The sequence below is a fragment of the Gobio gobio genome (genome assembly GCF_949357685.1).
Source record: "Gobio gobio genome assembly, chromosome: 14".
Classification (NCBI taxonomy): Eukaryota; Metazoa; Chordata; class Actinopteri; order Cypriniformes; family Gobionidae; genus Gobio; species Gobio gobio.
The window spans coordinates 33,904,322-33,919,574 of NC_137107.1; the positions used below are offsets into that span (position 1 = coordinate 33,904,322).

The following is a 15,253-nucleotide window of genomic DNA, read 5'->3' on the forward strand; positions in this document are numbered from 1 at the left end:
AGTGGACACAAGCAGGTGGATCAACAGCACAAAAACAAAAACAAGAGGAAACCTTGGACAGGCGTTTTTGCTGACAAACTCTCTGCAACGAATATATTACTTTATGTTTTGATTCCGTGGATTTCTGGATGCCGACAGGTATAATGCATAGCAATCACGTCCGGAGTGTTTACCTCTAGGCGTGGTGGAGACTCATTCTCAAGACGGAACATTTGCTCTTTGTTGCCTCCCTCTCCAAGAAGCCAAGACGTTGCTCCGCACCGATTCGTGTGGCCCCAATCCGAGGCGCGGTGCCCGTTTGGGAAGGTCGGCTCTCGGTCCCCTCCAGGGCGGAATGATGGTGCACTGCGCGGGCTGCGAGAGGCCCATTCTGGATCGGTTCCTCTTAAATGTTCTCGACCGTGCATGGCACGCCAAGTGTGTCCAGTGCTGCGAGTGTAACTGCAATCTGACCGAGAAATGTTTCTCAAGGGATGGAAAGCTCTATTGCAAAATTGACTTTTTCAGGTAAGATCTGAAGCTGCTTGCATTTGGGCTGCCTCACCCTCGTCAAACTTCTGGACTAATCCTCATTTGAAGAATGTGTCATGTAGGATTTACCTACTCTTGTTTTCCCTCGTGTGGATGAGTCTCAATTTGTGGATTAACCTGCCTAAAATGTGTAATGTACTGCTAAACCTTTGATCCTCGGTCGTTCATTAATAGCTTTTGATTGATGAGCCATTCGTTGCTTATTGTAGATTCACACGCTTTCGGCGTGAGAATTCCTCTTGAAGACCCTTGTGCACATGATATCTGTTCGTCAAATAATTGTTTATTGTACACGTCATTATTTTGCTCATTATTATTTCTGTGCAATTTAATACGTTTGTTTAACATTTATCCAGAAATATAAAATAAAAAAAAATCGAAATGTATACGTTTTAAATATATAGGCCTAGGACATGCAGTCATTTAAATTCAAATACCATCCAAATTGTATTAAAAAAATTGCCAAGATCATTTAATAATCAAGAAACGTTCTACTATTAACGTATTGAGTTGTAGCCTCGTTTGAAATATTATAGTGAATTGCATGTACGTGTAGTTTAAATCGTATAATACAAATATTTACTAAATTCCTAAAAGACTAAAGCCCCCCAAAAACATACCTGTAATTATATTGTCGTATTCTCAAAATAGGCCGCTTGTTTATTTTTATTAGTCATTAATGTCGCTAAATGAGTTCTGTCAGGGTTTTCTAGTTTACATTTCCCTGAGCTATTTAATGTCATCCAGTGTTTAAGCTTTCATATGTGCCATTGTTATCCCAAACGGCCTTGACCATCACGTTCTATGGGGCCCATCCAGCTCGGCGCTTGAATGTGGAGCCATTAGCGGGGCGAAACAGTAATCACCCGTAATGCGTCCATTTGTTGTGTAAGTAGTGTTATGGCCTTTCACTGGGAGAGATGCATTTGAAAAGCGCGAGAGCGACTCGATACCATAACAAATGGGAGAAGATTTAGTGCATTAGTGTTAAAATAAACCCGAGGGGAGAAACAGAAGGGAGTAGTGCGCTTGGCATGCCTCACAACAAGCACGACCGGCCTGTATACCTGGTCTTTCCCGTCTCGTTGTCATTGAAATATGAATTGAACAAACCGCACGTTCCCTAGGCTATATTATTTCTGCCTCTCTTTCTAAGAAAACAGTGTAGGCGCAGATTAACAAATCAGAAAAGAACCAGCGACATGTAATAGGCGGATTATCTCTCATTTCATAGGCTGGATGAATACATACAAGGAAATCAGGTTATACATTAATAGATGTGTAAATTAACAAACCAGTCGTCCCGTTTTCATTTTAAAGACAACTCACACTTATGCTAAGGAAATAATAGCATTATGTATGTGAGCTGACTTGTGCTTTTGTGTTTTAACACCTACAATTTGGCTTTGTTGCCTTGCCTAATCCCACAATATCACTTCAGCATGTCGATTTTATCTTGAGCCTCTGCCAAATTCCTTTGGAAATATTGTTGATGGCATGGCTAATTAAAATGCTAAATGGAAAATATAGATAACTGCTGTTGAAGTATACAGAATAGTAATATTTTATAATATATTTTTTCTATTAATATGTCATATAGCTGACGCAATGAGTGAAATGGTGCGTTGTCCGTGTTGCAGTATTTTTAATCACATATGACAGTTCAAGATATACAGAATTCACACACACAACACATATGCGCAATATAGACAATATTACACACGATTATACACATAGCCTACATATTATACAATTACTTGGATCAAATAAATTGCAGTCAGGTCATTAAATAGTTCCCGGCGGAGTATCTGTAAAATAAACAATTATTGGCACAGTATGTAGTAGCTACTGGAGTGCAGTATCATCAATGTCCATTACATAACCTTTTGTGTTGATCATTAGGTTTGTTTAACATGCTAATTATTTTCTTATAAAATATCGTGTTGTTGTTTTTTTCCCCCTCTGTATGTCCCCTTACAGACGTTTTGGTACGAAATGTGCGGGCTGCTCGCAGGGAATTTCGCCCAGCGACCTAGTGCGAAGAGCGCGCAGCAAGGTGTTCCATCTGAACTGTTTCACGTGCATGGTGTGCAACAAACAGCTGTCCACAGGAGAGGAGCTCTACGTCATCGACGAAAACAAATTTGTGTGTAAAGAGGACTACCTGAGCGCGAGCGCTATCAAAGAAGTCAATTTAAACTCAGGTGAGAGAGACGGATAGATGCTGTACGTGTAAAGACAGGCTAGGCTCTGTGTGTGTGTGTGTGTGGGGGGGGGGGGGGGGGGGGGGCATAGAAAGAGAGGGAGAACATTTCCATCTCTCTCTAAAAGAGTTTGACTCAGTTGTTGGAATTATGGGTCAATGACGTGACGCTCTTCTCTTTTTTTTTTACCCTGATCTAGGCCTATTGAGTTCTTCAAAATTACATTAAAATGGCGATTAATATAAAATGACTTGGTTAATATTAACAGTTTCAAATCATTTAGATATTTTTGTTGGACTTAAAGTAAAAATGCCTAGTTGTTGTAAGAGAAAGTATCTGAAAGAAAAGTTTGGTTTAAGTAATTTGTCATTTCTTCTTTTTATTATTATTATTATTAATTTCCTTTTTTCTTAAATCAGTGAAGCAGTTTCTTAAAAAAAAAAAAAAACATTATTAATAGTGGGATAATGCAGGAAGCCATTTTGTTGTCATGTGGTATGAAATATATAAAATTGAGAGGACACTTTGATCCTAATAAGGTCATCACAAATATTATGAATTTCAAGTTAAGATTTTCATTCAAAAGTTACAAATTTATGTGAAATAAATGACCTATTGGTAGGCATATAATAGCGAAAAAGAGCGAATAGGCTACATGATCAAGAACGACATTTAGAAATATTTACTTGGTTACACCACATGATAGCTAATTATTCATAAAATCAAATATTTTTGTGCAATTTTTTTTTAAACCAACACCAATAAAAAAAGAGTACATTTTTAAGAACTTGTCACATGCTTTAAACTCGATTTTAAGATTTCATAAGGCGAGGCTGTTGAAGCGAATTAAATTAAGCAATACAAATTCGAATTTGTATTAACGTTTTCATTTGTCGTCTGGTTGGTAAATGTTTTCTAACGTGCTCTACGTATCTTTCCATTGTTTCTAAGATGTAAATGCACATTAACAGAGCCCGTGCGCTGCATTCAAATGTAAAACCCATTGAAAGAAAACAAGCAGCCTAATTCAGAGGTGTGTCGGCTGCACTATTTACGCGCGTCCCCGTGACTGTGATGCTCGCGAGTGTTCAGAATCACGGACAGGCTGTTTGTTTCCCCAACACACAGATGACATTATTATCGCCTCCACTTGTGGGTCAGTGCTAGTCCAATTAATTTAACAGCGACTGAGTGCTTCGTCCAGTCGATTAAAAAAAGGACGTACAACGCTCAGATTCATTAATGCAGCAATTCATTCTTTTGAAATTGGCGGTGGCGTGCTACTTTTACACTATTATTGAATGAGTTCATTTTCAATGACTTCATGCATTTTTGTAAGAAAAAAATGAATCCATTCAAGGCCATTATAATGATAGGCCTAAATCTTACCGGTTAAGTTGCAAATACAGTTACATTTGGGCAAATTATGTTCGCGTTTATTTTATTTTTTTTATGTTACAACCCTAACCCTAACTTATTTTAGATTTTTAAAATAAAAATGTAGGCCAAATAATCGAACAGGCCCTGTTGAAATGATTCCACGTTAGTCCATGTCCGTGAATATGATTCAGTCAATCCATTTTTTTATTGAAAGCTGAGGACTCTTTTGGTTTGGTGTTGTCCACCTATGGAGAAGTGTCCATAACTCATTCTCCTCAGTCCGTGCGTTCTTGTCAGATAAACGTCTGTAGTCGTATATCCCCGCTCCTCAAACAATGACAAGCTGTTATCAAGCACAGCAGCCTGTCCCAAGAGACAACCAGACTTAATTCCTCCGATATTTTGCAGAAGTGATTTACGTGTGTAGACCTCTGCTTGTTTTCTCCTTTGTTATAGCCTAATATATATTTATATATATCAAAAATGTATAGCCTAAATTTGTGATGGTCTTGCGTGAAGCTCTCATTCGTTTTTAACGTAACATTAACATTTAATCAAAAGGCTGAGCCTATAGCTATATATAATACACACATTTATACATTATACTATAACTTTATAGCTACATACAGTCAAATTAAGGCCGTTTTGTGTAATCTTTGTGTGTCCAGAAAAAGTATAGGCCTACAACCTTGCATGCCTTTGTAGTGGTTTTTGTTGTTTTTTTTGGAGTTGAAACGTGTTAAATTGATGTTCTATATCAAATAAAACAAATGAACATGCTGACTCAGATTATGCAATTATATTAGGCTATATTTAACATCCATTTATATGCTAATTTACGGATGAACTATGTAAAATCTTACAACTTCTACTGTTATCTCAAGAGAATGGTGATTGCATATTATAGTGATGATTGGGGGGGAATGCAATGAGTCTAATATGTCCCCCATTGGTTCTTTAACTTAAGTGTCATCGTGTACGGACCGGAGTTTATCGCCTGATCTTCCGGATCCGATCCAGGACGACACGAAGGAGACGGACAATTCCACATCCTCAGATAAGGACACTAACAACAACGAGAACGAGGAGCAAAACTCGTGCACGAAGCGACGGGGCCCGCGCACAACCATCAAGGCCAAACAGCTCGAGACTCTGAAAGCCGCGTTCGTGGCCACGCCGAAGCCCACGCGACACATCCGCGAGCAGCTCGCGCAAGAGACAGGCCTTAACATGCGAGTCATACAGGTAAGAGAGCATTTATTCATTTATTATCATCATTTATTTAGGCCATTCCAGAATATGAGTAGGCGTATCCATTCTCAAAAGTAATTTTATAAGTAGGGTCTACTTTTTTTCACAATGTGTTCACCTCGAGCTAAATTAATTGTTCTCAATCTCGTTCCTCACACCCCTCTGATATATATATATAGCCTATATATAATTTTTTTTTAAAGTTTTATTATTTATTTAGCCATTACTGACCTAATAGAGCTCAAGGTCATGACAATACAGGGATATCAAATATCAGCATTAAACTGTATGCATGGTTTGACAAGGTTGACATTTTAGTCATATCCCACTGACAAACCATACAAAAGTGAAACGAGGACACTTTTCACTTCTCTTGGAAGTGCAGAAGGATGATAGCATTTTTTTATTTATAGAATTGTACACCTATTAAAGGGATAGTTCACCCAAAAATGAAAATTCTGTAATTTACTCACCCTCAAGTTGTTCCAAACCTGTATGAATATGTGTTACTTCTGCTGTACACAAAGGAATATATTTGGAAGAATGTTTGTAACCAAGCAGATCTCGGCAGCCATTGACTACCATAGTATTTTTATTTTATTTTATCCCACTATATGGTAGTCAATGGCTGCCGAGATCTGCTTCAATTTTAATTTTTTGGGTGAACTATCCCTTTAATAGTATAACAGTTCATTTATATTGCACACCTATTAATAGTATAAAAGTTAAACAGTTGTGTATAAATGAATATACAATTAACATTCTCCTAAAATATTATGCTTCTATATGCAAATACTTTGGCATATTGTAGTCGGATTCTGGCATATATAAAAATACTAATATAGGCTGAAATTTTCAGTTGTAAAGCAGTTAATTAAAGTCATTAATGGATTTAAATCAGGTGGTAGGCACTGATCAAAAAAAGCAAGATAACATCAGCCACATTATAGGCTTGTCAGTTCCCGCTGAGAAAATATGACTGAAAGACAAGCTGTTCTGACAGCAATCAGCCAACTGTTCTTACTAAATGTAAGAACTTTGTTTATAAATTTCTGAGTTTAATTGGAGAGGTGTTTGTTGTCAAACAAACACAGCCATGCTGTAAAGTCCAGGTAAAGATCAACACCATTAGTGAGATGAGAGTTTTCCATCATTTTCCAGTAAAACTCTGTCCTTAGATGTGGAAAGGATGACATGATGATTATACATTTAAAGAAAGAATAAAAAACATGGATTTACTAACAAAGATGATGAGTTCCATATAAAAATACCTAAACCTTTGTTTGATTACGAGTTTAGTAAAAAACAAAACAGATCTGCAATAGCAAAGGGAACTTGATTCTTGATTTCTGATTACTAAAGTTGTCCAATCAAGCACACGGCTCATCTTCATGTGTCACTGTCATCCTCAAGAAATGGCAACCCACTCTGAATCCCAGCAAGGCTCAGTTCTTTTGTTTCTGAGCCAAAATGGAGACGGCCTTTGCCACACGTCCCTGTTCATTTGTTATGTGTTAAATGTGGATTGCACTCTGCGCAGGGAGCCCTCCAGAGCCATGCCGGTTCAGCAGCATGTGTGTGTAATCCCTAAGCAACGCTCACTCAGGAGGAGGCAAAACATTTCCATAAAAATGTACCAAACAGTTAGCCGATTGTTCTCAATAAGCAGGTGTTGCCTTTGCTGAGCATGGAGAGGAATGCTTAAGTGGTTTTAGGTAGAGAACATGTTTTTGTCTCTCTAACACACTCTCAATATAGTCCCTCTCTTTCGTACATGGCAGGATTGTGCCTCCTAACTGTTGTTAGCATATATTATGCAGCGGCAATGCAGATTCAGGCATGAATGTGTTACATTCAACAATCATGCATAACAATGTCACCTTATGTCAGACATTTTCATATCATTCTCTACTCTTTGTTCCTGCGCAAGCAGTTTATGTGACAACAGTGTGAAAAACGACCCTTGTGGTGTTTGTTGAAGCATATGGTTGTTGGTTTTTTTTGACTATAAGGTTGTATTTGAGTTCCTCCGGCACCATTGTACGTCCGATTGCATTGGTTTTACTAAAAGAGTGAAACAACGTTCAACAGTGATGAGTCTGATATTGCATCTGTCACACACTGTTATATCAGGTCTATTTGTAATGAGCTGGCGGTGCCGCGATCAAACGATACTTGTCAGCACCACAGTGTCTCAGAAATGATGTGCGTGCTTGCACAACGATGAGGGACTGGTGAAATCATCACAGCATATTAATTTTCACAGTAATATAAATCTCGAGAATCTATTGCATTGCAGTAGCTTTTTCGGTCTGACGAGACTTAAACAGGTTGGGCTCGATCAATTATGTGTTGGTTCTTTAATTATTAGATTAAGCTGTAGGATAAACATGAAAACGAGAGAATATTTGTCTAGATGTGCAATATAGACTCTTCTGCTGATATCTTTAGAACAGTTTTAAGTTTTTTAATGAAAAATGACACCAGCGCAGTGAGGCTAACCTCTTGGTATTCAGTTCATTTGGTCACATTATTATTTGTAGAATGTCATTTCAAAGCTAAGAAAACACTGAAAATGTTTCGTGTTAATTTCCCTCATTACGTTGTTTGTGTGTTTCTTCAAACATATGTGTTGCTAATAACATTAAATCAACAGGAGTGTTGACAGAACATAACTAATGCTAGACTGTTTTCTTTTCGTCTCTGTAATGTGTAATAAGCAATATAACAAACTAATTTTACTCCTGCAATGGCTTAAAAAACCCTCAGTATGATATTCTTTGTTCTGCAGATGAGTCTTTACAAATGTTTGGACCCCATTGACTTTCATTGTATTGACTTATATGTTCAGCAGAAGAAAGAAAGTCCTTTTAACCAACATAAGACGAGTCATGATGAAAATAAACATCTAGTTTAGTTGTTGTACACGGCATAATTACTCACAATACTCACATAAACCAAGTCCCCAGGACTTTTCGTTTTTAAATGGATAATCAGAGAAATATGTGAGGAAGATGATGCGAGGTAATTACACATTTGTAATTGTGGCTTTGCCTCGTAGGTGTGGTTTCAAAATCGGCGGTCTAAAGAACGCAGGATGAAGCAACTCAGCGCTCTCGGTGCTCGACGACACGCTTTCTTCAGGGGACCTCGCAGAATGAGACCACTTGGAGGAAGACTAGAGGACCCTGACATAATGGGCCCTGGAGGATACACTTATTATGGAGGTACATAGACACACTTTTTTCTTCTGTCAAAACACATTAACACACAACAACATGTTCTGTTCCTCACACACGTTCGCTGTAGCTTTTCTCTTACCTTGAAAGCACAAAGACTCTTACATGCATTTTCTCTAGCGGTACTAAAATGCTTCAGCATCGCCCGTCGTTCCTCAGAGCTTTAACGCAAAATCCAACTGCCATGTTTATGTTGTCTCTTAAACGTGAGAGAAAAATATTAAAAAAATGAGTGATAACACGGGTGTTCTTTGGTAAATTGTGCATTGGGTCCCAGTCACAAGGATCCTGAAAACCGTAAACTGTGCGCGTTACCTGTTGCGCAACATTCCAGCTTGGTGTTGTTGATCAGATTTGCACATGCACTCACACACACCTGGTATCTGACAAACGAACAGGTATTTGGCAAAGATGCAAGCTCTTCCTTTCTGTAATGAATAAACATAGCAATACAATCAGAATAAGGTCACCAACCGTTCTAGAAATGAATTGAAAAACGAAAATTGCACATTTCAAATCCCTCCAAAAAAAAAAAAGCATACATTTCCAGAGCATGGGAAAAGATAGACATACTGATCTCCGGAGGTCTGGCATTGACGATTCGACGATCTATCACTCAGAGAGCAAGTGGCGTTTCTTTGTGGTAAAATGTCTTTTGATGATTGATTAGCACATTAAAGTATCACAACTGCAGGAAAAAAATAATGGAATTGGGGAGGAATGTTAATGACTTTCTGTAGCACTAATTATATAGGCCAATCGCAAAGGTATGACGGAGCGAGAGGATGGATATGCGAGGAAAAAATGAAGAAACATGCCTCTGAGCCCTCCAACCATTCCCACATTTATTTACATCCTCTTTCCTCACCTTTCATTGGAGTATTTTCATTCATTAAAACATTGTCTTTGTTACATGCTCGTAATGAATCTTTTTGGCATAGCCTGGCTATTCTGACACATTCTCTCATAAAATGAGAAAAACGGATGAAATTGGGCATCAAATAAAAGTATTACTTCTTGTGAGTTCATTAAACGCCAAGTCATACTTGTCAACTCAGAAACAGCAACTGAATGGACTCTTTTTCTCCACAGAATACCAAGGTGATTACTACGGCCCAGTGGTCAACTACGATTTCTTCCCTCACGGACCCCCTTCCTCACAGGCACAGTCTCCAGCAGAGTCCCCTTACCTCCTAGGCTCGGGTTCGGGAGCCCTCGAGGGCGGCCCGGTCTCTGCTCACCACCCCTCAGACGACCAAAGGTTCACGGACATGATATCCCACGCAGACACCCCCAGTCCCGAGCCAGGCATGACCGGACCTCTCCATCCCAATCCACAGGGGGAGGGTGGCTTTGCGGGGAGTCCACCCTTCCCCCTGGCCAACAACACCAGTTACAGCGGCCCCATGTCCCATCCTGGTCAAGAGATGGGGGAGAACACCGTTTGGTAGAACAGAGAGGTGGTCTGGGATAAGACTCTGAACTATGGACATAGAGGGGATTCCACTCTAACCGGTCTACCCAGAATGATCACCTTAGTGCTATAGGTTTCTGAGGGAGGCTTACTGGCTGATCACCAGGACCAGAGCAAACCAATATTTGGAGCGTAAACCTGAGAGGAGGAAAGACATCCAAGTGCAAATGAGCAGCCTCTCGCAGTTTAGTTTCTACTGTCAAAGGATGTGTATTGTCAGTGGTCATCTTGACCAATCGCATTGGTTTGATTGCGTTGTTATGGTTTCCTGAGTTCTATATTATGATTGCATCATAATCAACAATAGTTCATATGTTCGTCCAAGGGGTTTTCTACTGCTTTAACTTCCTGATTAGCAACATTTTTCAATCTGCATTTGATGGTCAGAAGTGAGCTAGTACTTAAAGGTAAATCCATTTTCATCCTTTCATTGGCTTAAGTTTCTTCCTTTTCCGAGATACTGAGGCTCAGTTTGTTCAAATGTTTTCTTTTCTGTCTTAAAACTGGTCCATTTGTAACATATTTGGTTCATTCATTAACCGAGGAATTGGTTCATTAAACATTTTGATGAACATTCAGTATACCTGTGTTCTGATGACTCTACGGCTGTCAAAACACGCTTTGCACTAATCACATCTGATATTGATACGTAATTGGACTTTCAGGTTCACTGAATCTAATATTACAACACGTGCTAATTTTATTAGTTGTAATACAGAACTACAGTACATTACAGACTTGAATAACCAACAAGTCACAAATGTTAAGTCACTGTAAATCTATGTTAAAGTCTAAACGGTTAAAATGACCCTCACACAGCAAAGAAGGGTCAACTAAACATTAGATTGATTATGAAATTATAATGATTTAGACAATAAAATAGGTCAGCAGAGAACCTGAGAACCTCTTGAAGCTGGATCTACATATGCACTTGATTGTTTCAGCAAAGTAGTTGTGACATTTCAATTCAAATTTAGAAATTAACTAACGTTCCATGACATCACCATTCGTTTTTTGTGACAGGAAGTCAAAAAGGGGGACATAATCAGTAACAACTATGGATATTTTGTCTTCTCTCTAATTTTAAGTCATATGCACCTGCAACACATGGAGACATCTGCCTTACCCAAATCGCTCCCCATCCCCCCGCCTCTATTGGAGCCTGCTGCATGTAGTCTTCTGGATAGAGGCCTTTGCCCACACAGTGATCTGTCATTGAGAAGCTCTCAGAAATGCCTGACGAGCCTGTGCGTTGTTCAACTTCATTTAACCTTCGCTTTAGTACCTTCCTTTGAAAAAAAAAAAAAATGTTTTAATGGAAATGATTTTCAAAAGAACATTGAAGCCATAATGAAGAATCTCCTTTAACAGCTGAGGTCTCTCTTCTCAATGGGGGGAAAACAAAAGAACGGGACAAGCAACATCTGTGACTTACCACTGCACCCTGAACAGCCTCTAGACTGAAAGCAGGCGCCATCTGATGGGCTAGTGAAGAAAAACAATTGTCTAGACAATTGTCACCTGGAAATAGGGGGCATAATAATTTTGCACAAATTCAATTAACTAGTTTTGACACTAGAGAGAAATGTAGAAACGGGCACTACAGTATTTAGGCTTAAATGAGTCAAGATACTCAAGGGGAATAAATAAAATGGGGTTACATTTAATTTCTTAAGAAAATATTTCCCATTGCTTGTATAAAACAATATAGTTTTCATACAAGTAGTAATATGCAAATTAATTATTTCACCATTATTTATGCACCGAAGTAGTGCTTAAGGGGTAATTGAAGCTGAGGTTTTTTACTTTTAATACAATTAATTTTTATATTTAGAAGTCACTAAACAAAACAAAATCACCAAACAAACCAAAAACACTACAACACTAAACCACCAAAATATCTAATCAAAATAAACCAGCAAACAAAAACACTAAACCACCAAAGCAAAACAAACCACCAAACAAAAACACTAAACCAGCAAAACAAACCACCAAAAACACTACAACACTAAACAACCCATAGACTACAACAATCTTACACCCAACCAAACACAAATAACCAGTCACTAAACAAAACAAACCACCAAACACTAAACAAACAATCAAATAGTAATAAACTAAACAAATAAACATCAAACAAAACAAAAACACTACAACACTAAACAAACCATAAAAGTAAAAAAAAAACATCAAACAAAACAAAAACACTACAACACTAAACCATAAAAGTGAACAAAACAAACATCAAACAAAAACACTAGACCACCAAAAAGTTATAAATCATTACAATCCACAAAACAAAACAACAGACTAAAACAATCTTACAGCCAACCAAACAAAATTCACCAAAGTCACTAAACTAAACAAACCACCAAACACTAAACTAATTATCAAAAAAGGAATAAACTACACAAACAAACATCAAACAAACAAAAACACTACAACACCAAACAAACCATATAAGTCAACAAAACAAACATCAAACAAAACAAAAACACTAAACCACCAAAAAGTAATACATCGTTAGCAATCCACAAAACAAAACAACAGACTAAAACAATCTTACAGCCAACCAAACAATTCACCAAAGTCACTAAACAAACCATCAAAAGAGTAATAAACTAAACAAACAAGCATCAAACAAAACAAAAACACTACAACACTAAACAAACCATAAGAGTCAACAAAACAAACATCAATCAAAACAAAAACACTACAACACTAAACAAACCATAAAAGTCAACAAAACAAACATCAATCAAAACAAAAACACTACAACACTAAACAAACCATAAAAGTCAACAAAACAAAACAAAAACACTACAACACTAAACAAACCATAAAACAAAACAAAAACACTACAACACTAAACCATTAAAAAGCCAACAAAACAAACATCAAACAAAACAAAAACACTAAACCACCAAAAAGTAATAAATCATTACAAACCACCAAACAAAACAAAACAGCAGACTAAAACAATCTTACAGCCAACCAAACAAAATGATGAGGGTCTCACACCAAGGTCCTTTGTACTAAAGTCTACTCATCATGCTTATTGTTACAACGCGAGGACATAACATCTGATTTCTAATATAAATAAATTACATTTATAGTTTGAATGGATTTATAGAAATGACAAAGTTCTCTAACTTTCTTACGTAGGAGTCGACAGCCATCAGATTCTAACGTGCTTTTCACATGTATTTGCTTTCATGCCCAACATGTTTTCAAGGTTATGACTCGTATTACTCATGCATTTAGAGACTTGCAGGTCCCCCCTCCTCTCCCATTCCTTGTCTCAGTGGGCTCAGGTGGGCCTGCGGAGGACCACGCAGGCCCCAATTTTCCCCCTGACTGGTTTTAACATAAGGGGTAATGTGAGAGGAGCAGGCACGGGCTCTTCCAACCCGTCTCCTCCCCCAGAGGGAGACTCTGAGCCGGGCTACATCCCGCATGCAGCCCCTCCTGCCGTGGAGAACGTGGTTTTCAGTGCCACCATACCATTACTGCCTGCCATATCCCTCTATTATTTACTTCTCCTCCTCCTCTGTTTGCTCCCTGGAGTCTGCCAGCACCGTCCCTCGTTCTGCGAGGTAGAATAGAGGTCTTTATCTCAGGGAGCTGAGGAAGAGAATGCGAGGAGCTCTGGGACTGAAAATGTGTCTGTATACACATACACTTACGGACCGGAGCCGTGCTTTGACCAAGAGCTTCACGGGCACCCTTGTATATCTCAAAAAAATCTTTAGAGTTTTATTACCCAAATATATCTGTTGTCTTGCTCCTGCACACGCGCACACACAGAGCAAAGTCCATTATCACACAAGCCTTTTTGTAATGGATTTCCTTGTTTTGCTTCAGTGAGAGGGGAGAGGAGGTGGTGGAGGGGAGAGAAGCCTTCTGTTGTTGTTATAAATCACCTGCTCGTTCTCTCACACCTCTCTCCCTCCCGTTCAACGTCCCATGCTATCCCACAATGCCCCCCTCCACCCGGCACACAATCATGCCCACAGCACAGGAACCCCCTAGAAAGTCTCTTTCACTGCACAGCCTCTCAGCATCCCTCCTTACTTTGGTTTGCTTACTCTATCTCTCTTCAGCTTTCCTCCACCGATGTTTCGTTATCTTTAAAGATTAGTTATACGTGCACATTTTCACTCTTCGAAGGTCAAACGGTCAAGCATAATCATACAGTTTTATATGCGAAAGCTTGAATATACCAGAAGAAACGGAACAATTAAAAAGTGTCAATCAACTATTGTATTTTTAGTTCAGTTCCCATTTGCACATTATCAACCTGTTTGGTACCATTACTATTTTAATGAGATTCTGTGCATATAGTACAGGCAGTAATGATTTAAAATGGTGTTTTAAATGGATAGTTACATTTGAATTATTTTAGCTGTATATAACACTAATGAGGACTGAAAATTAACAATAAAAGTAATCTTAATCAAATTTAAAATAGATTTAATAAATTATATTTCTCATTTTCAAAATATATGTAATTTATATTTTTAATACATTAAAATAATATAAAAAATTATTTAGTAATTTTTTTTTTAAATGTTAATGCATATAGTGCATGCAATAGCAATATTAAATGGTTTAAAGTGTTTTAAATGGCTAGTAATGTTTGATCTATTTCATCTGTGTATAGCTTTAATGATGACGGAAACTAAAATAAATTGTAATACAATTAAAAATATTTTCAACTATATTTCTATTCTTTCATATTAAATCAATTATTTAATACCCTTTCCTAGAAAATAACTCAAAACTACAAGATTTTGTAATTTTGACGCATATGGTAGCCTACATATTTTTCAGTTTAATGTGGCTAAACATTAAATGTATGGTTAGTTACATTTTATCTATTCTAACTGTATATCTTCAATCATGACAAAATAAACTACAACAAATTATATTTTTTTAGTGCTGTCAAATCGATTAATCACGATTAATTGCATCCAAAATAAAAGTTTGTGTTTACATAATGCATGTGTGTACTGTGTATAATTAATTGTGTGTGTGTGTATATATATATGCAAATATTTCTTAAATATATACATATATATTTACATACTATATATATACACATACACATACACATACACACACAATAATTAATTATACACAGTACACACACACACACACACACACACACACAC

At 37.6% G+C, this 15,253-nt stretch overlaps 1 protein-coding gene across 1 annotated transcript; it reads left to right on the forward strand.

The window, feature by feature from the left end:
• Positions 1 to 334: 334 nt before the first annotated feature.
• On the forward strand, positions 335 to 10,056 carry lhx5 (LIM homeobox 5; the record flags this gene model as incomplete). The annotated part of the gene is made up of 5 exons (XM_079835873.1): positions 335 to 507; positions 2,512 to 2,735; positions 5,083 to 5,360; positions 8,428 to 8,593; positions 9,698 to 10,056. 5 exons carry the CDS (start codon positions 335 to 337, stop codon positions 10,054 to 10,056), a joined length of 1,200 nt encoding a protein of 399 aa, XP_079691999.1.
• Positions 10,057 to 15,253: the final 5,197 nt, after the last annotated feature.